This window comes from Apodemus sylvaticus, chromosome 3 (genome assembly GCF_947179515.1).
Source record: "Apodemus sylvaticus chromosome 3, mApoSyl1.1, whole genome shotgun sequence".
Taxonomy (NCBI): domain Eukaryota; kingdom Metazoa; phylum Chordata; class Mammalia; order Rodentia; family Muridae; genus Apodemus; species Apodemus sylvaticus.
The window spans coordinates 149,746,334-149,769,561 of NC_067474.1; the positions used below are offsets into that span (position 1 = coordinate 149,746,334).

At 51.5% G+C, this 23,228-nt stretch overlaps 2 protein-coding genes across 4 annotated transcripts in view; both read left to right on the forward strand.

The window, feature by feature from the left end:
• Positions 1 to 7,401, forward strand: part of Asap3 (ArfGAP with SH3 domain, ankyrin repeat and PH domain 3) — a 42,843-nt gene extending 35,442 nt beyond the window's left edge. Inside the window, exons 20-25 of one of the 3 annotated variants that reach the window (XM_052177772.1) lie at positions 428 to 495; positions 989 to 1,096; positions 1,186 to 1,402; positions 2,930 to 3,155; positions 3,707 to 3,797; positions 4,373 to 7,400. In XM_052177772.1, the coding sequence (XP_052033732.1) occupies positions 428 to 495; positions 989 to 1,096; positions 1,186 to 1,402; positions 2,930 to 3,155; positions 3,707 to 3,797; positions 4,373 to 4,447 (785 nt within the window). In that variant the 3' untranslated portion in view covers positions 4,448 to 7,400. Of the gene's footprint in view, positions 1 to 427; positions 496 to 988; positions 1,097 to 1,185; positions 1,403 to 2,929; positions 3,156 to 3,706; positions 3,798 to 4,372 lie in introns of all 3 variants that reach the window. The other 2 variants (XM_052177773.1, XM_052177774.1) reach the window with 2 other exon arrangements.
• Positions 7,402 to 8,433: 1,032 nt separating this feature from the next.
• The window catches only part of Tcea3 (transcription elongation factor A3), a 29,420-nt gene continuing 14,625 nt past the window's right edge, over positions 8,434 to 23,228 (forward strand). Inside the window, exons 1-4 of the mRNA XM_052177775.1 lie at positions 8,434 to 8,614; positions 16,555 to 16,617; positions 17,285 to 17,390; positions 17,943 to 18,084. Of these exons, the coding sequence (XP_052033735.1) occupies positions 8,546 to 8,614; positions 16,555 to 16,617; positions 17,285 to 17,390; positions 17,943 to 18,084 (380 nt within the window). The 5' untranslated portion in view covers positions 8,434 to 8,545. The remainder of the gene's footprint in view (positions 8,615 to 16,554; positions 16,618 to 17,284; positions 17,391 to 17,942; positions 18,085 to 23,228) is intronic.

Here is a 23,228-nt window from a genome sequence, read left to right on the forward strand (position 1 = left end):
TCCTCCTCCGCGGCCCCAGGGGTGAGGGGCTGTCATTCCTTCCTAGAGTCTCGGCTTCCTCGTCTATAAAGTGGGCGTGTCACAGAGCTAGTGAGCCTGCCACAAGGTGTCTAGATGAAGCAAACCCTTGCTGAATTTGGGCTCTAGTGATGTAATCGTTACCTGCTCACTAGAGAGCATGTGTCTAGCCCCACGATAAGTGATCTGTGCTGTTAATCGGTGCATCCTCACAGCCTGGACAGAGAGTTCCGTGTATCATAGGCATGTAATAGATGAGTCAGTGGGACTACGAAAACCACCTAAGACCACACAGGAAGTCAGAGCGGCTGTTCTCACACTCCGACACTCTGATCCCAAGGCCCAGATTAACCCTAAGCTGCAGTGTCCCCTTGATTCTGACCGTGGTCCCTGGATTTACCCCTCACAGTAAATGACGCTGGAGAGACAGCCCTGGACATAGCCAGGAACAGACAGCACAAGGAATGTGAAGAGCTGGTGAGTCTGCCCTCTGACCCTCCTCAGCCTGGCGGCCCTCTGACCCTCCTCAGCCTGGCTGCCCTCTGACCCTCCTCAGCCTGGCTGCCTTCTGACCCTCCTCAGCCTGGCGGCCCTCTGACCCTCCTCAGCCTGGCGGCCCTCTGACCCTCCTCAGCCTGGCGGCCCTCTGACCCTCCTCAGCCTGGCTGCCCTCTGACCCTCCTCAGCCTGGCGGCCCTCTGACCCTCCTCAGCCTGGCTGCCCTCTGACCCTCCTCAGCCTGGCTGCCCTCTGACCCTCCTCAGCCTGGCTGCCCTCTGACCCTCCTCAGCCTGGCTGCCCTCTGACCCTCCTCAGCCTGGCTGCCCTCTGACCCTCCTCAGCCTGGCTGCCCTCTGACCCTCCTCAGCCTGGCTGCCCTCTGACCCTCCTCAGCCTGGCTGCCCTCTGACCCTCCTCAGCCTGGCAGCCCTCTGACCCTCTGGCGTGACAAGTCTTTGCTTTTTGGCAGCTGGAGCAGGCACAAGCAGGGACACTGGCTTTCCCTCTCCATGTGGACTACCACTGGGGCCATTCCATGGAGCACGGCTTTGACAGTGAAGAGGAAGAGGAAGAAAAGGTAGGCCTGCCCCTCCCCCCTCAATTGCACCACACGACAGCCACACTGGGCCTGCCGTGGGAAGAGGGAGGCTGACCGTGGAAACCAAGGTGGCCCTGTCTCCGCAGCACTGCCCCGTGAAGCCCCCAGCACAGGCCTGCTGGGGCAGTGGGAGGCTGGACATCAGCAACAAAACCTATGAGGCCGTTGCCAACCGGGGACCAGCCACCACCGCGCAGAGCCAAAGTGAGGACAGCCCCCCACCCCTGCCCATCAAAAGCCCTTCTCGGACCATACTCCTCAGCCGGGCCGGGCATTCCAGTGGAGGTACAGTTGGATGCCCAGGAGTACTGTGAGCCAGCCATTTATTGAGAGTGTGGGGCACTGAGCTGTGTGCGCATGGCAGAGCTGTGGGTGGCGCCTGGTGCCTGAAATCTCAGCTCTCAGCAGGTGGAGGTCGGAGGGTTGGGAGTTCAAGGCCAGCGTGGCCTCCTTGAGACCCTGAAAACAGTAGAACGAAGTGTGGCAAGCCCATCTTGCCATCCAAGTTCCCTTAGGGTTGCCATCCTCTCCCTCAGGAAATGGAGATGTTGAGTGACTTTTTGAGCTTCTGTTCTGAGATTACAACCCAGGTTGGTCTTGCTCAGATCCTTCAGTGCCGCACTTGAACAAAAAGACAATGGGCTGGAGAAATGGCTCAGTGGTTAAGAGCACTGACTGTTCTTCCGAAAGTCGTGAGTTCAAATCCCAGCAACCACATGGTGACTCACAACCATCTGTAATGAGATCTGATGCCCTCTTCTGGGGTGTCTGAAGACAGCGACAGTGAGCGAGCAGGACTGGGGCGAGAAAAAGTGTCTGAAGGCAGCTGCCATGTACTCATATATAATAAATAAATCTTTAAACAAAACAAACAAACAAAAACCAAAAAGACAAGCATTTGGAGTGTGCCTTGTATCAGTCTAGTGAGGAGATAAAGACTGGGAAGCCGTAACACAAGGCTCTGCACACTATAAAGCCTGCTAATCCATCCCAGCGTGTCCTTGGCAGACTGACTGCTCTCTCCAGCTCTGAACAGAGCCTGGCTATGCTCTTGGCCTGCATGTTGGATGGGTGGAGCTTGTTCTGGAGAGAGATGGGGGAGGGGCAGATCCTATTGGAGCTGGTAGTGGGTTAGGAGGGCTTCCTGAAGGAGCTGGTGCTGAAGCGGAGCTTGCGGGGTGGACAGGAAGGCCCAGGCCAAGGAGAAGGGGAATAGAAAGAGCGTGAGCCTTCAGGGCTGCTGGTGGGGCGGGGCAGGGCGGGGTGGAGTGAGGTGGGGTGGGGGCAACCACAGACTACTAAATGACAGTGCTGGGATACAGGACTGGGATGCTGGGAAAGGATCATGATGGATCCTAGAAGCCAAAGCCAGCTTTGACAGTGAGCAAAGAGGAAAGCGGGTCTTCTTTTCAGGGTTTCTCTGTGTAGCCCTGGCTGTCCTGGAGCTCACTCTGTAGACCAGGCTGGCCTTGAACTCAGAAATCCGCCTGCCTCTGCCTCCCAGAGTGCTGGGATTACAGGTGTGCGCCACCACTGCCCGGCTACTTTTTTTTTTAATTGATTAATTAATTTACTTTTTTCTTATTTAATGTGAGTGCTCTGGCTGCATGTACACCTGCAGGCCAGAAGAGGGCATCAGATCCCTTTATAGATGGTCACGAACCCATGTGAAGGCTGAGAATTGAACTCAGGACCTCTGGAAGAGCAGCTAATGCTGTTAACTCCTGAGCCATCTCTCACCAGCCCGGCATGTCTACCTTCATACTGCAGGGGAGCAACTAAAAGGAAAACATTGTCACTTTGTGGTTCTAGATCGTTCTGACGTTCCCAGCCTGAGATCTGAGTCTCCCGAGGCCTCCGAGAACCGGAGCAGCCCAGCCTCTTCCTCCTCCAGCCTCACCAGCTCTGTGGAGCCTGGGGGGCTGAGCCAGACCCCATCCAGCCCTGAAGAAGGCCTCCAGGAGCCACCCGGCACCTCCCGCCCTGGCCTGGCGTCTGGAACCACCCCTGCTGAGTTGTATCTCCCTGTGAAGTTCAGGTCAGTAAGGGCTTGGCTGTGCTGTCCAGCATGTCCCCTAACTCTCCAAGCATTTGTTGGCTTTCCCACTTGAACCTGTCTGAAGCATGGGTTATAGTTTCGCTCTAGGAGTCAAGCTGTAGGCTGGACCTGAGTGGGGGGTTGGCACCTGCTTTCAAGGCTGCTCAGGAGAGCCAAGGAGAAGCAGCCTGGGGCTTGGGCTGCTGAGGTTGGTGGGAGGAGAAAGGACTTAGTTCCCCTACATGGGTCCTTCTGAAGGACTCAGTGAAATCTTTACTTGTCCCCAGCTGCAATCCAGGACCCAACTGCCTCTCTCCTCTGCAAACCCTTTTTGTCTAGACTTGAGTTTCAGGAAAACTGAACCTATGAATATCCTCAGAGCCCTCTGGGGAGAGGTCAGTTCCAGACCTCCAGGGCCTATGAAGACCCAGCCTAGGGTCCTGGTGGGCTCTGATTCCCCTTCCCCACCACCCCAAGCCTTGTTTGTCTACCTGGGTCCCTCTGAGGGGCTTCTGTCAGCAGGGTAACACATGGCCATCTTTGTCTTCCAGCTCAGAGAGCACTCGGTCCTACAGACGGGGAGGACGGAGTCTGGAAGAGAGTCCCTCTGCCCGGCAGCCTCTGTGTAGGAGGAACATTCCGGTAGGCGCCCTTGGGTATGCTTGCAGTGTAGGTGCCTCAAGAACAGGCAGAGAGGGGAGGGAGACCTCTTTCCATGGTGGTGGCACTATGGGCTGAGGTGGCCTTTTTTTTTTTGTATTTGTTTTTTTTTTTTTTTTTTTTTTAGATTTATTTATTATATGTAAGTACACTGTAGCTGTCTTCAGACACACCAGAAGAGGGCATCAGATCTCTTTAAGGATGGTTGTGAGCCACCATGTGGGTGCTGGGATTTGAACTCATAACCTTTGGAAGAGCAGTCGGTGCTCTTACCCACTGAGCCATCTCTCCAGCCCTGTATTTGGTTTTTTGACACAGGGTTTCTCTGTGTAGCCCTGGCTGTCCTGGAACTCACTCTGTAGACCAGGCTAGCCGAGAACTCAGAGATCCACCTGCGTCTGCCTCCCAGAGTGCTGGGATTACAGGCGTGCGCCACCACCGCCCGGCTGAGGTGGCCTCTTAAGCGTGGTGCCTGCCACCTTCCTGCTTAGCTCAGGGCTGTGTGGGGCTGAGTGAAGCCTGACCTTAGCTGCTTCCTCATCCTTTTTCTCTCCCAGGCTGGCCTCATGGAAGGAGACGGCTCAAAGATCGGGGTTCTGCCGGCAAGTTCCCTGCAGCTCTTGCACGACTAGCTCCTTGCTGACCCCTCTGCATGGCTCACACTGGACCCCAACATTCAGAGCTGGGACTTGAGACCACGGATCCGGGAACTCACTCACCTTCCTGCTGGGAGCCATGACCCTGCCAAGGACGCTTATGTGTTGGAGCTGATGTCCTGAGCCAGGCAGCCCCAGAGTTAGATCTGGCAATGTCTGGGTTGGGTAAAGTTACACAACCCTCAATACTCACTATTTCAGGATTGTGTTTCTCCCTACAAGGGTGGGACCCGCTCGCCATCATTCACGCCCAGGCGCTGTCCCGTGGCCACATGTCCATCTGGTGATTTTCTTTAGTGAAGTCCAGCTTTATGCCCAGACCTTTGCTAGGTGCTGTGGATGCCACAAGAATCAGACACACATCCTGCAGGTGCGGTTCCTCATTGGAAAGCTGGTCGCAAGAACTGACTTGGAGCGAGGAGAGCCAGATCGCAGAGGGATGGCTCTGAGCTCGGGGCCCGGACTGACATCGGCTGGTCTGTCTGGTCATTGCAGTTGTTACGGCACAGTTCTAGGTGGCCAAGGCCTGTGGTGCCCAGGCTGAAGTTCTCTGAATGGTTCCATCAGAGGGCAGCCTTACCCTCCCTGGGGTCTGTACTGTAATTCCCCAGCCTAGAACTAGAATATGATTCACCTGCCTTGATTCAACAAAAAGGAAAGGGACAGTCTGAGTTGACTGATCCGTTTCTCTCACTTTTCTCTTGATGGGATCAGAAGCCTGGAGGAAGTGAGGGACCAGGAACGGAGAAAGGCGTTGGGGAGATAAGTGACTTCAAGAGTCTGCTTTCTAGGGCCAGAAATCCCACCATTGCCCAGCCCCAATTACAAAGCCAGGATATCAGCAACCACAGACAGCTCTGCTCTAGACCCGCTTGGTGGTGGGTCCTGCAGGGGTAGGGGGGGCAAGATGAAAGGGGGAGGCCAGAGGACACCCAGGGAATGGCCACAGCTGTGTTCCTTGGTCCTAAAGCAGTAGGATTGTTCCAGAGCCCCAGGTCAGCTTGTGTTCACCTCAGACTTAGTGTTTTACTGAGCTCTAATAAACGATTCTTGTGGGGAGGGACAAATTCCCTCTGGGAAACTCTTGGGACTTGGGAATCTTTCCCTGGCCCTGGTGACAGTCATGTTGGTAAAGAATAGTGGTCAGAGCACAACTGGGAGTTTCGCCCCGGAGACATTTGGTAAGGCAAGGTGTTCTTCCTGGAGGGGGCATCCCCGAGGTCAGGGTGCTGCTGAGTGTCCTCCCATATGTTTCTCAGTCTGTTTTGTGTTGTAACGGAACGGTGGGGGCTGGGTGCTTTCTGCAGTAAAGAGTTTTCTTTGGCTTAGGGTTCTGGTGACAGGAAAGTCCAAACAGCATGTCATGAACGCCCTGTAAAAGGCCCCGACTGTCACAACATCACAGAGGAGAGAGCAAGCACATACGTGCAGTGATCTCAGTTTGCTTTACAGCGCCTCACTTTTGTCAGAACTCACACCCTAAAGGCAGAGCCCCTCCCATAATTGCCTTCCACTAGGCACCACCGCCCCTCAAAGGCTCAGCCACCCCCCTCAACATTGCCACAACAGGAATGAAGAAAACACACTCAAAACATATCCACATGGCAAGGGTTATCTCCACAGCCACGAATTAGCCAATGTCAGCAGCAGGGCTCAGAACCCGATGCTTGATCCTCCTGTGGTCCCTCCCGGCCACACCCCCTCTTGATTGATTGGTCCTGACCACACCCCTGCTTGATTGGCCTGAGGTAATGGAGTATGTGAGGTGAGCCCTGGCAGAAATGAAGCAGGTCAGTCGGCAGTGAAAGATGGAGGAGGGGGCTGTTGGGAAAGTGCTTGCCACACAGCCTTGAGGATTCGAGTTCAAATCCACAGGGCTCTTGCACGAAGGTAGGCCTGCAGTGTACTCCCGAACTCTGGGCTCTGTCGAAGCAGACACCGGAGGATCCTGGAAGCTTGCTGACCAGGTTCAGTGAGAGACCCTGTCTCAAAATATTAGGAGCCTCGCAACTGAGGACACCACCAATCTCTGGCTGCCATGTGCTCTCTCTCTCTCTCACACACACACACACAAACAAGGCATGCTGGCACAGCAGCACACATCTGTAATTGGCTGAGGCAGGGGCATAGTGGGTTAGCATAAAATACCTGTGAGCTGTTCCGTGGAGAGTAAAGAATGGGGTGCTTATCACCGATGGAGAAACTCCTCTGGGGGTATCAGTTCCCTGTCTGCCCCCAAAGCTCACAGAGAGATATGACAGCTGTGTGTCTGTTGTTGTGGGCAGAGGGGATACAAAGGGTACCAGCAGTGCGGGCTACATTCCAGGAGAGTACCAATGAGGCCTCGTACTTCCTGAGAGTCCGTGTTCTATTTGCATAATGAGGTCGGACTCATTTTCTTTTTTTTAAAGATTTATTTATTATATGTGAGTACACTGTAGCTATCTTCAGACACACCAGAAGAGGGTGTCAGATCTGGTTACAGATGGTTGTGAGCCACCATGTGGGTGCTAGGATTTGAACTCAGGACCTTCGGAAGAGCAGTCGGTGCTCTCAAACCACTGAGCCATTTCTCCAGCCCCGGACTCATTTTCTTAGGGTCCTTCAAGCTTCTTTTGGCCAAGAGGCCCTCCAAGAAGCTCCACTGAAGAAAAACCTGGCTTTGGCATCATGGTGCTAAGGCCCCGCCCTTCCCCGCCCATCCTCTCCAAGTCTTTACTATAACCATGGCCTTTTCAGTTCCTACCCCCCTGACCCCCATCCCCTCATCCCTGCCTCCCGCTGACATGTCAGGGATCCTCCCATCTGCAAGCTTTGTACTCTGAGTGCTCCAGGACCTGGAGCACAGTAGGTGCTCAGTAAACAGAATAACCACTCACCGCCTTAGCCGTTACTCAGAACCTCCTCCTCCCCACACCAAACTTGCACTCTGCCTTTTTGTGACAATAAACTTCACTTCTCATGAGGGGCGTAAGTCCCCAGCTAGACCTTAACACTGGCCCTCTCTCTCCCCTTTCCCCACCCCAGCTGTGATGAATACAGTCCTCTTTAATGGTTATTTTGCCCAGCCTGCTGCCCCTGAGATCTTTCTTGTTAGTTGATTAGATACCGTTTGTCGAATGAAAAAAAAATCCTTGATTGTCATCACAGGGCAGCAGTGCCCACAACAGGGCTCCGGACTTGGTGCTCTGAGGTTATCTCAGAAAGTTGGGAGATTTCACAGTTCCTCAACCCTCACACACTGTAAGACCTCTTCTGCTGCCCCCTCCAAATCAGAGACCCTCGCAGAAAGGTCATTTTCTGTCAGGAAGGGAACTAGGTCTGCAGAGAGTTCTTGGAAGATTTTCCACCCGAGAGCAGATGTGTGCCCAGCCGAGAGTGGAAGGCAGAGTTATTCCTTCCACCCAAAGTCACTTTTCCAAGCCCTAAGAATCACCCAAGCTGAGCCTTTCGGAGCATGGCCCCGATACCCCTTTGAGAGCTTGTCATAAAAAATAAGACTGGCGGGCAAACGACTCTGAGCATACCTCCCGAGTGCGTGCACACCACAGGCCTTGGGCGCACCAAAGAGCCTACCTAAGTTAGGACAGAGATGACTTCAGAATCTGCACCAAGATGTGAGGAATTCACCAACTTTCCCGGCTTTGGCATAGCTACGAAGCTAAATCCTCCCTCTGGGAGCGCAGTGATGCTGAGCCCCGGCCGCTCTAAACTTCCCACAGCTGCGCTGACATCCTCCACGGAGAACCCTCACGCTCAAATCTCCCTGGAGCCTGGGGCACCCCTAGGAGAGTTGGAGGAGAAGAGCCCCTTCTCCCAGGTTGGTCCTCTCCTCCCCCCGCCCCCCGGCCCCCGGCCCGAGGCACGACCCACCAGGCTCAGGCAATCTTTGCCCGGGCAGTCCTTGAAGTCTATATTTAGTGCCCGCCACCCCTCCCCCAGCGCTGGGAGGGGCGCGCCCCGCCCCGCCCCCAACGGGCTCGAGTGTCCGCTGTGTTTGCGGCCCGTGCGGCTCCCGCTTTGGCGCCCGCTGCTGCCCTACGCCCCTAACCCCGCCGGGCGTCGTGGACCAACATGGGCTTGGAAGAGGAGCTGCTGAGGATCGCCAAAAAGCTGGAGAAGATGGTGGCCCGGAAGAAGACGGTGAGGCTGCAGAGTTTGCAACGCAGCCCCTGGGCCACCGAGGCGAGACTCGGGCAACCACGGGCTTGGTGGGCGTGCCGGCGCTGTGCCCGAAGGGAGCGCGCGGGGCACGGGACCGGGGACTGGGGGCAAGTTGCCAGACGGGGGGGGGGTGTCCCCCAGCTACTTGCTGGTCATTTAGGATGGGTGTGTGCGTGGCCAGGTCTGGAAGAGACGGTCCGAGGTCCCTCAAGGCTCGCGGCTGCTGAAGTCGCTGTGGACAGGTCGGGTGCGCTCCTGGGCAGCTTGCGAGGAGCAGAGAAAGCGCAAGGAGAGACACAAACCCAGGGGAGGACATTTAGAAGTCCCGGGGGCTCGGGGTGTGCTCAAGGCCCGGGGAGCTGCAGGCGCAGCGAGAACTGGAGGGACATATTGGGGGGGGGGGGGTTCGAAAAAGATCGGAGAACCTCGGGCTAAGAAGGAGGCGCCGAGCCGCGTTTGCACACGCCAGGGAGTGGGCCTACGAGACCCGAGCGAAGGGCTGTGGCTGGAGTGCCAGCAGTTCTGTTTGCAACTTTTTCCTTGGCCGCGGGATGGGGCCCTGGCGGGCGGAGGTGAACAGGTGCGGGGCGGGGTGGGGGGGAAAGATGGGGCCTGGGCTGGCCCAGCGGGGGAGGTGCACGAAGGAGAACTGCGGCGGGAGGTGGGGGGTCCACAGCCCTGGTCGCACGAGGGTCCCTGAGCCCTCAGTCCCAGTAGCGCAGAACCAGAGCCAGAAGCAAAGTTAATGTTTGATCTACCTAGCGATCTTTGCCTCAGGCTGGTGGCTGGCGCCTGTGCCAATTCTGGAGAGGCGTGGACTGAAAGGGAGAAGACCAGGGACCCAGTGAACGAAGCCCTCCGTGCTGATTTGCCGCGGGGTCCTTTTCTTTTCCTACGTAGTTTTAAGCAACCAGGACCTGCATTGCCAGGATATTCCAGGAAAGTTGGAAAACTCTGGGGCCTAAAGAGAGGGTTCAGACCCAGGATGAGTGGCAGACTTGAGCAGTCAAGGAGTGCTAGGCATCCTGCAATAGCTACCTGGTAACGATGAGAGAGATGGTGATGTTGGTATAATCATGAGAGGCCGTGGTTTCCTTGTCCATAAGATGATGGATTGCGGGGGGGGGGGGGGGGGAGGAGGGAAGAGGGCACGGGGGGGGGGACGGGGGAGTGGGGCAGTATGGGAGGGTTGAGAGTGAGACAGGGCTGGAGGTGATGTAAAAAGATGCCTCTCACCTGCCACCTGCAGAGGCTCCCAGCCGCTACTGTGCTGTGATAGGCTTCTCCTAATGTTGCCAGCAAAACCTAACCTCAAATCACAGGACATCCCCCAGCTAAGAACCCAAACTACGTGGTATTTCAGGTAGACAGATTGTCTAAGCCTAGCCCCTTGGTTACCCCAGACTTGGCCAGTAAAGAAAACCTGGCTTTTGGGTGGAAAGATTTAGGGGACGGAGGGAGGAGGAAATAGTGACCTCTTGGGGATGGGGATCCCAAATCTTGCCAGGACTGTCTCCAGGATCGCTGCATTGCTGGCCACAGGGTCCTTACAGGGCACATCTGTGTAGAGTCACAACTGTGTCTGGAGTCTGCGCCTGGACTCCAGCAGGGTTCTGGTAGGCATAGAGAGCTCTGGCCTTCTGCCTGAGAAAGGCGGGGCTGTACTAAGAGTGAAAGTGGGCCCACCCAGCGGTGGTTAGTCCAAGAAGGCATACTTCCTGCAATAAGACAGATCCTCCTCCACGTAGCAGTGCAGGGCTGGAATTTATTTATTCAACGACTTAGGGCTGTGTCAGATACCGTGAGCAGGCGCCGGCTAACCAGCTTGCAGGAGACAAACACACACCAGCTATATGTATATTAACAATACAACAACAGAGCCACGCCCTGCTACCTAGCAAGCAACTTCTACGTGGCGGCATGTGGGACATGGTTCCCGACACTAACAGAACAGGCATGTGCCATACATGCACTGACAGTTTCAGTTAAAGCAGAAAGATACCCCCAACGCCGACAGCATGGCTTCCCTGGGAAATGCAAAGCCAACAGGCTCATTTATAGTTTTAGACATCATCACATGGGGACAGATAGACACAGAGGGGCTCAGGCTGCGTCCCTGCCACTCCATGCCAGCACCAGAGAGACTGTTAGCCACAGAGTGAGAGAGGCACATCTAGCAAGGTTGGCACTCAGCTTTATGAGCCCACTTACAACACCGGCTCATGGGTGGTGCATTCCGGTATGAATTTCATGCTGACTATGGAATTTTCAGGAATTTTGCAAAGTGTCAAACATAGACTTTTTTTTTTAAAATTAATATGCTTATGATTTAAAAGAACTCCTTGTACTCCCCTCCCACACTATCAGGGATCAGGAATTGGCCAAAAAGAAAAAAGAAAAGAAACCCTGGGCCGGCAAAATGGCTCAGCAGGTAAAGGTGCTTGGCGCTAAACCTGTCAAAATGAATTTTGAACCTGTGGTAAACTGGGCTCATGGTGGCGCACACCTTTAATACCAGCACCTGGAAGGCAGAGGCAGGTGGATCTCTGTGAGTTCACAGCCAGCCTGGTCTACAGAGTGAGTTCCAGGACAGCCAGGGCTACACAGAGAAACCCTGTCTCGAAAACCACTCAACATAAACCAAACCAAAACATGGTGAACACCTGACTCCCATGGGCCATCCTCCTGTCTCCACATGTGGGCTTTGACATGTGCATGTATGTATACACATAAACATGTAACTGTAACTGTGTATCAACGTGGAACTGTAAAAGAAGACCCAGTTCAGGAACATCATGTGGGTAGCTGGAGATTCATCACTGAGACAGAATTTATTCCGAAGAACATAGCGATGCTGGGAATCAGGGTTCCATCCCTGAGAACTGGCTGTCCGTCTGCACGTGCTCATGACTCTACCTACTCTGCCGGTATCCATGACTGTGTGCATATTGGTAGATCTCTGTCTTGAAGCAGTATATGAAGCTCCAAGCCAGGTGTTTCTTCCACACTGGCCCTTCACAAAGTCTCTTGGTTCCCTCTTCTGTGAAATGGGTTGATAATTCTGTAGAAGTTGGAATTATAAATAGGACCCACTTCCCTAGGGCCTTCTGAGAAGTGGATGGTTTGTTTGCTTATTTTTTTAAAGAATAATTTATTTATATGAGTACACTGTAGCTGTCTTCAGACACACCAGAAGAGGGCATCAGATCCCATTACAGATGGTTGTGAGCCACCATGTGGTTGCTGGGAATTGAACTCACGACCTCTGGAAGATCAGTCAGTGCTCTTAACCACTGAGCCATCTCTCCAGCCCTGTGTGTTCTTGAGACAGGGTCTTATATATAGTATACCTGCTTCAAACTGTTACTGAGGATGGCCCTGAATGCCTGAGAATGAACCCTTCTTGCCTCTTCCTCCCAAGAGCTTTGATTCCAGCTGTGAAGTACCACCCTGGTTATAGGGTGTTGGGGATAGCATCTAAGCTTTGTGCACAATAATCAGTTTTCTGACTGAAGCACCTTCCTGTCTCCTCGTGAGAAGTCAGTGCAGGTCAAGGCCTTAGAAGCATTTCCAGCGCGCAGGAAACCTTTCCTTAACATTAAGCATGGTATGGGATCCCTACAGGTTCCCATACAGCCCTGTCTGCCGGCCATGCTCAGAACAGTGAACCGCAGTGCTGAGGGAGTCTAAGGACCCACAGAGGACAGCTCACAGGATGTGATCCAGGGCCTGGCAGAGGAGGCTGATAGCTGGAATCAGGCAAGGGACATACAGGGCATAGTTGGTTCATGATCCTCAGAGAATTAATCACAAAATAGCCAGGGCTGGCTTCTAGACACCAAACTTAATCTCAGCTACAAAGCTGGGAGGCAGCAGGACTGCCTTCTACGGAGCAGGTACCAGGAAGGAGAAAGAGAAAATGAGATGAAGGTGTGTTAATGACCTGGCAGGCTTTCAACTCCAAGCTTCCTCCCTCCCTCCTCTCTCTCTCTCTCTCTCTCTCTCTCTCTCTCTCTCTCTCTCTCTCTCTCTCTCTCTCTCAAGATTTGTTTATTATGTATACAATATTCTGTATGCGTGTGTGCCTGTACACCAGAAGAGGGCACCAGATCTCATTATAGATGATGTGAGCCACCATGTGGTTGCTGGGAATTGAACTCAGGACCTCTGGGAGAGCAGTCAGTGTTCTTAACCACTGAGTCATCATCTCTCCAGCCCATTCCTTCTTTCTCTCCCCATTCTACTTTCTACTTCATTTGTTCTTTAAAAACACTTATTATTTTTTTTTTATCCTTTGTGTATGGGAATTTTGCCTGAATGTGTGTCATGTTTGGGTACCACGTGCCTGGTTCCTGAGGAGACTGAAAGAGGATGTCGAATCCCTTGGAACTGGAGTTACAGATGGGGTGAGCCGCCATATGGGTGCTGGGAACTGAGTTCTCTTTCAAAGCTGCAAGTGCTCTAACCACTGAGCAACCTCTCCAGCCCCGAGCTTCATTCCTCCCGTGTTTATTCAGAGAGCAGCTGGCTCTCACACAGCGTGAAGGACTTAACGATGAAAGCAGTTCTCATTACCCTCAGAGGAATGAAAATATTTGTCCATTCAGAGATTCAAAGGTGAGTCCCAGAACTCGAAACAGAGGTAGAAGGATCACAAGTTCAAGGCCAGCCTGAGCTAGGGAGACCTTGTTTCCAAACAAATCCAAAAGACTTGAAAGTAAAGTTTCACAGGAGCTGTCTTTGAAGTGGTCCCACCTTGAAATGACCCAACAGTTCCATCCAAAGATTCTTACTAATTGCTGGGAACTCATATTTTATACCGATGGAGAAGATCCTGAGGCAGTCTGGGTAGATCTCAGAAACAGTAATCTAGGAAAACAAAAAAGATGCGTATACCACACTTTTTATATAAAATGCTTTAAGTGACCAAGCATGGTGGTAACAGAGAGAACCACACCAGTAGCCCTCTGACCTCCACACATGCACCTTGGTAGGCACAGGATCTTCCTCCCCGCCCCACAAGATAAATACGTGGGAATTTTTTGTTGTTGTTGTTCTTTTTTTTTTTTTTTTTTGTTTTTCCAGACAGGGTTTCTCTGTGTAGCCCTGGCTGTCCCGGAACTCACTCTGTAGACCAGGCTGGCCTTGAACTCAGAAATCTACCTGCTTCTGCCTCCCAAGTGCTAGGATTAAAGGCATGCGCCACCACTGCCTGGCTGGGAAAAATATTCTTAATATTTTAAAATATTCTTATAGCACCAACTCAGGAGCCAGGCAGTGGGGGGGGGGGGGATACACCTTTAATCCCAGCACTCCATAGGCAGAGGAGAGAGAGAGAGAGAGAGAGAGAGAGAGAGAGAGAGAGAGAGAGAGAGAGAGGGAGAGGGAGAGAAAGAAGAAGAAGAAGAAGAAGAAGAAGAAGAAGGAGGAGGAGGAGGAGGAGGAGGAGGAGGAGGAGGAGGAGGAGGAGGAGGAGGAGGAAAGGAAGAAGGAAGGAAAGAAGAATTGAGTTGGAGAGATTGCCCAGTGGTTAGAGCTAGAGAGATGGTTCAGTGGTTAGAGCTAGAGACTGGCTTAGACATTAAGAATGCATATTGTACTTCAAGGGATCAGAGTTCAGTTTCTTGCACCCACATTGGGCAGCTCACAACTATTGGGAGTTCAGGAATCACCTCACAAACCACACGAACACGGATCTCAGTCAGTCAGGGATAGTTTATTGAGCTTATGCCCTAGGACTGGTCTACCAGGGCCATGGTCCAAATTTGGGAACTGAGCCATGACCCCGAGTTAAGATCCTACAGGGGTTTTGAGCCCCAAATCCATAGACACCTGTGCCAAGTTATTTCACCAATCAGGATTTAAGGATGGGGATTTCCTTAGGAGCATGTCTTTGTTGTACACTATCCTGCTGCCATTGGTTGGGGTATTCAGCTGTGGCAGGGGACTTGCCTTGTCTGACATTCATGTCCTGACTTATCCACCAGGATGGGACTTGTCTAACATTCATGTCTTAACTTGCCAACCAGGATGTCAGTTACCCACGTCCGTGTCTCTTTCTGCCAACCAGGAGGTCAGTTCCCAGGGAAGCCTTGGGAACTTAAACTTTACTGGGTTACTACTCAAAATGGAAGTCTTATTCCAAGTTTGTTATATTGGGGCAGGTGTCTCTCTTGTGTTGGGGTTCATCCCAGGAGCAACTTATACTGTAAAAACATAGACATGTGTGCAGGAAGCACTGTTGGGTGGTTGGTTCAGGTCCAAGATTATTGTGCATAACTATGCAAAGCAGTTCTACTGACTTCTATCATGATTGGTTTTTAAGGGCATAGGACACAACAAAATATGTGATCGATCTTGGCATTAGAAAGTTTCCTAGTGCCGGGCGTGGTGGCGCACGCCTGTAATCCCAGCACTTGGGAGGCAGAGGCAGGCGGATTTCTGAGTTCAAGGCCAGCCTGAGTCTACAGAGTGAGTACCAGGACAGCCAGGACTACACAGAGAAACCCTGTCTCGAAAAGCCACAAAAAAAAAAAAAAAAAAAAAAAAAAAAAATAGAAAGAAAGAAAGTTTCCTAGTAACCACAAAAACATATGATACTGTTTCCTTATAGTGGCAGGCTAGCCAGGTAAGTTACCCAGGCCTTAACATTTTGCCTAGGTCCTGACAACAACAACTACCTATGATTTCAGCTGATTTTCTGCATTCACAAGCACATACCCACACAGAGACATGTATGTAAATCATACACATAATTTGAAACATATATGGCTGGAGGGATGACTCGGTGTTAAGAGTACTGGCTGCTCTTATAGAAGACCCCAGTTCAGCCGGGCGGTGGTGGCGCACGCCTGTAATCCCAGTACTCTGGGAGGCAGAGGCAGGCGGATTTCTGAGTTCGAGGCTAGCCTGGTCTACAGAGTGAGTTCCAGGACAGCCAAGGCTATACAAAGAAACCCTGTCTTAAAAAAACCAAAAATCAAAGAAAAAAAAAAAAAAAAAAAAAGAAGACCCTGGTTCAGTTCCCAGAACCCAGCTGATGGCTCCCAAGGATCTGTAACTCCAGTTCCAGGGGAGTCCAGTGCCCTGTTCTGACCTCCACAGGTTCAAGGCACACATGGTTTGCACATACATGCAGGTAGACAAAACATTTAAGATAAATTCAAATGTATAAATGATCCATATGTATGCACGTTGTCAGCTGTGCACATTTGAAGACTGGATTTCAACGCCCAGCACCCTTCAGCTGACTGTACACTTAGCTAGTGCTGGAGGCAGAGACAGGGTTCCCCAGAGAGAGCTGATTAGCTCAAACTGTCCAGATTTACCAGCTCTGGGATCAGTTGAAAGACCTTGTTCAATATATAAGGTGGAAAGTGCTGGAGAAAGACAGATATCAACCTCTGGCCTCCATACCCATGTTAATACACACACTATGCTGAGATATATATATATACAGAAAAAGACAGAAAAGATTCATATAATTATACAACAGCACATGTGGCTTATAGTGTGTTAATAATACCTTAATAACATTGATCTAAAATCTGGAAAGAGGGGGCTTGAGAGACGGCTCAGTGGTTAAGAGCAACGACTGCTCTTCTAGAGGTCCTGAGTTCAATTCCCAGCAGCCACATGGTGGCTACAACCATCTGTAATGAGCTCTGACGCCCTCTTCTGGTGTGTCTGAAGACAGCTACAGGGTACTTACATATAATAATAAATAAATCTTTAAAATCTGGAAAGAGCCAGGTGCAGTAGCAAGCCTATATAATCCCAAACAGTTGGGACATTGAGGTAGGAAGATCTGAAAGTTTCTTGGACCACACATCTGTCTGTCTGCCCAGGAGCTCACAGCCATCAGAGAGAGGCACAGGGCAACATCTGTGTCTCAGTGTTTTTCTTGTGCCTTCCTGCAGGAAGGGGCCCTGGACCTTCTGAAGAAACTGCACAGTTGCCAGATGTCCATCCAGCTGCTACAGGTGGGGGGAGGGGCTCTTGAGGTAGTAGCTCTGTGGGAGGGAAAGACCTCATGGGGGTTTCTGAGGGGAGGTTCTGGGGGCGAAGTGCCTGACATGGAGTTGAGGTGCTGGGGAGAGTCTCTGGAGGGAAGGTTCTTTCCCGGACTCAGGGTGCTTGGGTTTAGGGAGAAGATGCTTCCCTTGAATCTTTATCCAAAGCCTGTGAGATTCAAGCGGCTTACGACCCATGGAGAAAGAGATGTCCCCCCTGCTTTCAAATCTATCTTCCTTCAATTTCCCATAAACCCCTAAACTTTACCAGAGACTTCTGGTCCCTAAGGACAAGTGTGGATCTAAGATGTAGGCAGAGGGTAGGTCTAAGTCTCGACGACCTTTTCTCAAAGCATCCAGTGGACTGAGAGTGGTCCAGGGTCCTGGCTACAGACCACAGTCATGCCACCCCAGATTTCCACCAATGTTACCTATTAGCATAGGCTTGGGACTCAGGCAGGGGAGTGGTCAGGGCTTAGGTCTAAGATAGAAAATCAAGGTAATGTCCTCTGCTGGGGGTCAGGGCAAGGACCCTGGAGAGGTCAAGATTGGAGGGAAGCGATGACTGAGGTGGGGCTGCTGCCTTCAGTAAGAGTGACTGGTCCCACAGGTCAGCTCCTTCCTTCTTTCCTTACAGACCACCAGGATCGGAGTCGCTGTCAACGGAGTTCGCAAGCACTGCTCAGACAAGGAGGTGGTGTCCTTGGCCAAAGTCCTCATTAAAAACTGGAAGCGGCTGCTGGGTGAGAGGGGGCAAGACTGACAGGAGATGGGGCTTCCTGCCAGCATATGGCAGAGGCCATGCCTGGCCGGTAGCAGGCTCTCAGCTTTAGTCACTGAGTTCTTTAGTAAATGGCATGCAGCCCCTGGATCGTGGAATTCATGGTGTTATATGGTCATATGTAAGATTTATATGTAGCTTATAACTTATATATGTCTATATGTTTCTGTTTGTGTGCATGTATGTGCACATTGCCTGCCTCTGCATAGATCGGTATACTGCTATGTTCTAGATGTATCTCTTTGTGCATGCACATGTGATGTGTGTGCATGTGTCCACATGCATCTGCATGCATGCATTCCTATGTACATGCATGTGTGCATACACACACACATGTATGCACATGCATATGTGTGTTTGCCATACATACATCCATGTGTGCATGAATGTGTGTGATGGGCCTGCAGGCAGCTGTCCCCTGGTCCTGGTCCTTTTTCCCCCAGGGACCAAAGTCACCCAGGTCTGTGCTGTGAAGGGGCTGAGTGGGGACACAATGCCACAATTTCATTTTCAGACTCCCCTAGGACCACCAAAGGAGAAAGAGAAGAAAGAGAGAAAGCAAAGAAGAAAGAGAAAGGACTTGGTTGTTCAGACTGGAAGCCAGAATCAGGCCTTTCTCCACCAAGGAAGAAGGGAGGAGGAGAGCCCAAAGCCAGGTACTTCTTTCTAGGGCAGGAGAGGAGGGGGCTGCGCTTGTCATATATTTCACCCGCAGCTGTTTAGGGAATTTCTTGAGACGGCTCTGGAGGTAGATGTTACTGTCTCCTACCGTGCGCACCCTGGGGTTTTTGGCTCAGTGTGACCCACCCGCAGAGCCCAGCTTCACCCATCATGGAGACGGGATGGGAAACGTGCCAGCCATGCAGCCCCCGACAGTGCTCAGCTTTGATTGACAGGAGCCAGGCACAGCGGCACACACAGCTGTAAACACAGACTCAAGACCGGGGAGCAGGATCACGGGTTTGTGGCCAGCCTGGGCTACATAGCAAGATCACTGCCTCAAAACACAAGTCCCCAGCATTGCAGCAGTCCCATAGGCAAAGCCTCCATGTCTAACAAGAACAGTCACCACTGCCGAGATCCACAGCCTGAAAGAGTGGCTTTCCACTGATTATCTGTTGACGGCTCTCAGCCTTTCCTGTCTAGACACACTTCATGAACCAAGTCATTTGTGCAGGCAGTGATGTTGCCTGGTAACGCAGCCCACATCCCACCTTCGTCAGGTCTGCAGGGCAGGTCGGGCCTGGACCTTGTCCATTGAGAAGAGAAGTGATTGATCCGTACTTACTCGGCATTTGTGGTAAGCCACCAGGAAGCAGAGGATTCTGGGAGTAAGGACATTCCAGATCCCAGTTATTATGTGGGATTGGGGCTGGATCTGTGCCTCTGCAGAGAGGAACAGAACATGGTGGTCTCGACCCCACGCCCACTCCCTTTTTCCCACCCTAGCCAGGTGCTCCCCAAAGCACTTGTGTCTTGGATAGGACACAAATGCCACGTTTATCACGGTAGCTGAAAGATTTCATGGACGGGCTGGAGAGATGGTTCAGCAGTTAAGAGCTGACTACTCTTCCAGGGGTCCTGAGTTCAAATCCCAGCAACCACATGGTGACTCACAACCATCTGTAATTGGATCTGTGTGTCAGTGACTAGATGCTCACATACATTAAATAAATCTTTAAGCCGGGTGGTGGTGGTACACGCCTGTAATCCCAGCACTCTGGGAGGCAGAGGCAGGCTGATTTCTGAGTTCGAGGCCAGCCTGGTCTACAGAGTGAGTTCCAGGACAGCCAGGGCTATACAGAGAAACCCTGTCTCAAAAAAACCAAAATAAATAAATAAATAAATAAATAAATAAATAAATAAATAAATAAATCTAAGAAAAAAAAAAAAAGATAGCCAGGCTATGGTGGCGCACACCTGTAATCCCAGCACTCTGAGAGGTAAAGGCAGGCATATTTCTGAGTTCTAGGCCAGCCTGGTCTATAGAGTGAGTTCCAGGACAGCCAGGGCTATACAGAGAAACCCTGTCTCGAAAAAAACCAAATCCAAAAAACAAAAAACAAAATAACAACAACAAAAAAAGATTTCATGGACATATAAAAAAGTCGCTAGGGAAGCTGAGGCAGGAGGATAGCTTGAGAGAACTTGGAGGTTCACTCTGAGTGACATAGTGAGCCCCCATTTCAAAAGAAAAAAATTACTAAAAAAAATTTACTAAAAGGAAATTTAAAAACAAAGTAACTAAATATTCCTCATCCCCTGTAACTGGGAAATCTCCTAACTTCTTGGGGCTTATGTTTGGCATTGATAAGTTTGTGGTAGATATTGTTACACTGCAGACACACACCTTCAGAATCTTTTAAACGCCTCAATGCACAAATGTAAAAAATCATGTGTATGCGTGTGCATGTGGCAGTCAGGGGACAACTTCAAGTCTGTCTCCCACCGTGCAGGTTCAGGGCATCAGGCTTGGCCTCCCCCTCCTCCGCTCTCCCTCTCCCCTCCCCCTTGCCATCTCCTGTCTCCCCTCTCCTCCCTTCCTGCCCCTTGTCACCTCTCTTCACAGTCCTGGGATGGATCCCAGGGCCTTCCACACGCTGGACAAGCCTCCTACCTCCTGGGTCTCGCCCAGCTCGGTCCCCCCACGCCACACCGCTTTTTCTGTAACTTTCATGGAGACCTGCTGCGTAATGAATGTCTTAGGGCAGTGAGTTCTACACCACCCTAGAAGATGTGTGCGGGAGGATCAGAAACTGAAGGTCATTGTTAAGTACGTAGAGAGTTCATGCCAGGCTGGACTATGGGAGACCTTGTCTCAACTGAAACCAAGTGTAGGTCTTCTGAGCTGCCTGTGGTGACCTGAGAGGCAGAGGCAGACGGGTCACCAGTTTGAAGACTAGTGCAGTGTGTGGCTAACTAGGCAACCTGCCTGCCCGAGGGGTAGCAGTGCCCAGCCCTAACCAGTGGTGTAGGAAAAACGAGGGGGGGGTGCATACCCGTGTAGGGATGGCGGGCTCCCCAGTACCTGAGGAAGGAGGTTGCCGGCTAGCAGGTTGCCAGCTAGCGGGGAGGTCTTTGCTCAGAAGGCGGTCGTTCTGGCGCAGCAGGTCCCGGGTACCTGTAGAGGAAGCCTGGCTGGGAGGGAGGGTCTTTGGTCCTTTCTGGCGGCTGGAGATGCTGAGGCCTGCTCCATGTTCCTACACGGCTGGTTTTGATAAGAAGGGACAGTCCATGGTTTCAAAGCTTTATTATAGAGAAGTAGGAAGAGAAAAGGAGATAGAGAAGTAAAGAGAGAAAGAAAAGATAGAGGGGCAAGAGCTGGCCATGGCCACGTGGAAAGAGGGGAGAAGAATGGAGAGAGGGGGGACAAGGGGACAAGATCAAGGGCAAGAGAGAAAAAACAAGAGAGCGAGGAGGGGCCTGGCACCCCCTTTTACAGTGGGCTGGGTCACCTGGCTGTTGCCAGGTAACTGTGGGGCGGGGAAAACCTGGCTAGAGCCAGGTGACTGTAGGGGTGGAGTCCAGCCAGACCGGTGGCCACAGTGGTTGCCTTATGAAAAGGTGCATCCAACGCATCCTTCGGGGTTCATTGTTCTTTGTGAGGCGCCTGGGCTCAGGCAGTCTCGCTTTCTATGTAGCTGAGCATACAGACATGTCAGCGTGCTTGAACAACAACCTCCAGGGTTTCTCCACGTTTTTATTTATTATTTGTGTGTGTGTGTGTACATACATATGTGATGTATGGATGCATATGATGCATATATGTCGGAGGACAGCTCTGTGGAGCTGGTTCTTTCTCTCCTTATGTGGATTCTGAGGTTCATACTTAGGGCACCAGGCTTATGTGACCATCTCTCTGGCCCCAATCTTCCAGTGTTAATATTATCCTTACCTTGATTTGATTGGTTGGTTGTGTGTGTGTCAGCCATACTCAGGGAGATGAGGGGACAGCTTATAGAAGCTGCTTCTCCCCTTCCACTGGGATGCGACTCAGGTCGTTGGGTTTGGTGGCAAGCACCCCTGCCGTCTCGCCAACCCACAATTCACCAGTTGTATGTGTCTCGTTGTTGTTGTTTAGCTTAATTTAAGTGTGTATGTGTCTGCCTGCATGCGCTCATATGCACCATACATGTACAGGAACTCAGAGGCCAGAAGAAGATGCTGCATCCCCTGGACCTGGAGTTACAGGCAGTTTGTAAGGCATGCTGGGAAAGCAACTGAGACCCCTGGCAGGAGACATCAGCATCTCACTTGCTGAGCCCACCTCTCCCAGTGTTCAAGGACATCTAGATAGTAATGTTTCTTCCTATAAAACTTCCAATTGTAAATATTGGCCACACGCGCAGATTTTTCTAAGACACAACTGGACATACAATGTGTCCCACCAGGGTGCAGCCTCTAAGACCAGGCAAAGATCAGAACTCAGAACCTCTGAGTCAGGACAGAGGTCACATGCTAAAATATTCACTTGGATTCCTTTGGAGCCATAGCTTGGATTTGGTGGAGTGGCTACACCGTGCAGTGGGAACACAGAACGAATGTCAAGGATTGCCGGACATAGGAAGAAGAATCTGAGCTGAGGGGTGGCCTGCGCTCATGGCAGATGGAGTTACTCTAGGAAAGCAGTGCAAAGATGAGGTGACGGGAACGAGCAGTGTTCTGAGAACCATAGCTGGAATGCACACACACAGACAGACACACACAGATACACACAGACAGACACACACACACAGATACACAGACACAGACAGACACACACACACAGATTCACACACATACAGAGACAGACACACAGATACACACACATACAGAGACAGACAGATACATACACAGATACACACAGAGACACACTGACACACATATATATGGACATACAGAGACAGATACACACACAAACACAGAGACACACAGACACACACACACACACAGACACAGACACAGAAAGATGCACACAGAGACAGACACACAGACACACACAGGGAGAGACAGACAGATGCATACAGACAGACAGACACAGAGACACACAGAGACACACAGAGATAGGAAGACAGATGCATACAGAGAGACAAACAGGCAGACAGACACAGAGTCACATACAGACACAGAGACACAGAGACAGGAAGACAGATACACACAGAGACAGACAGATGCACACACAGACACACACAGACACATAGACACACAGACACATAGACACACAGACACACACACAGAGACACACAGACACACACACACACACACACACACACACACACACACGAAGGAATGAACTGCTCCCCTTAATGGAGAAGAGAGTTGCATTCAGATCAATTGCCTATAATCCACACTTTGGCTTGCAGCAACTGTAAATTGTAGTAACTGAACTGAATTGTCCACAAGGTGGCGCCCAAGAACAGACGCAAGGCCCCATGTCTGGCAGGTACCAGAAAGAATTTCTAAGAGCACTAGAGCTGGGACTGAGGCTGTAGGCTGACCAATTTGGGAGCAGAGGGAAGGCACAGATAAAATGCACCTAAGGCATCACTAATGACGCTCTTTCTGGAGTTTGGCAGTCCTTAATGGTATGAGTGTGACTGGATTAAACACAACCTAGTCGAAAAATCCTGGCAGTCAGGCAGCCAGCTCCTGGCCAGGCTGGAGGGCACAGAGCCAGGGTCCGGAGGGGAAAGTGCTTCAATCCGCTGCTGCTTGCATGGTTAAGAGACTCTGGAAAAAGCGCCACACAGTGAAACGTGTCAGGAGAACTGGAAAGACAGACAGCTCTTTCCGGTCTGACTCAACCGCTTGGAAGTTGGAT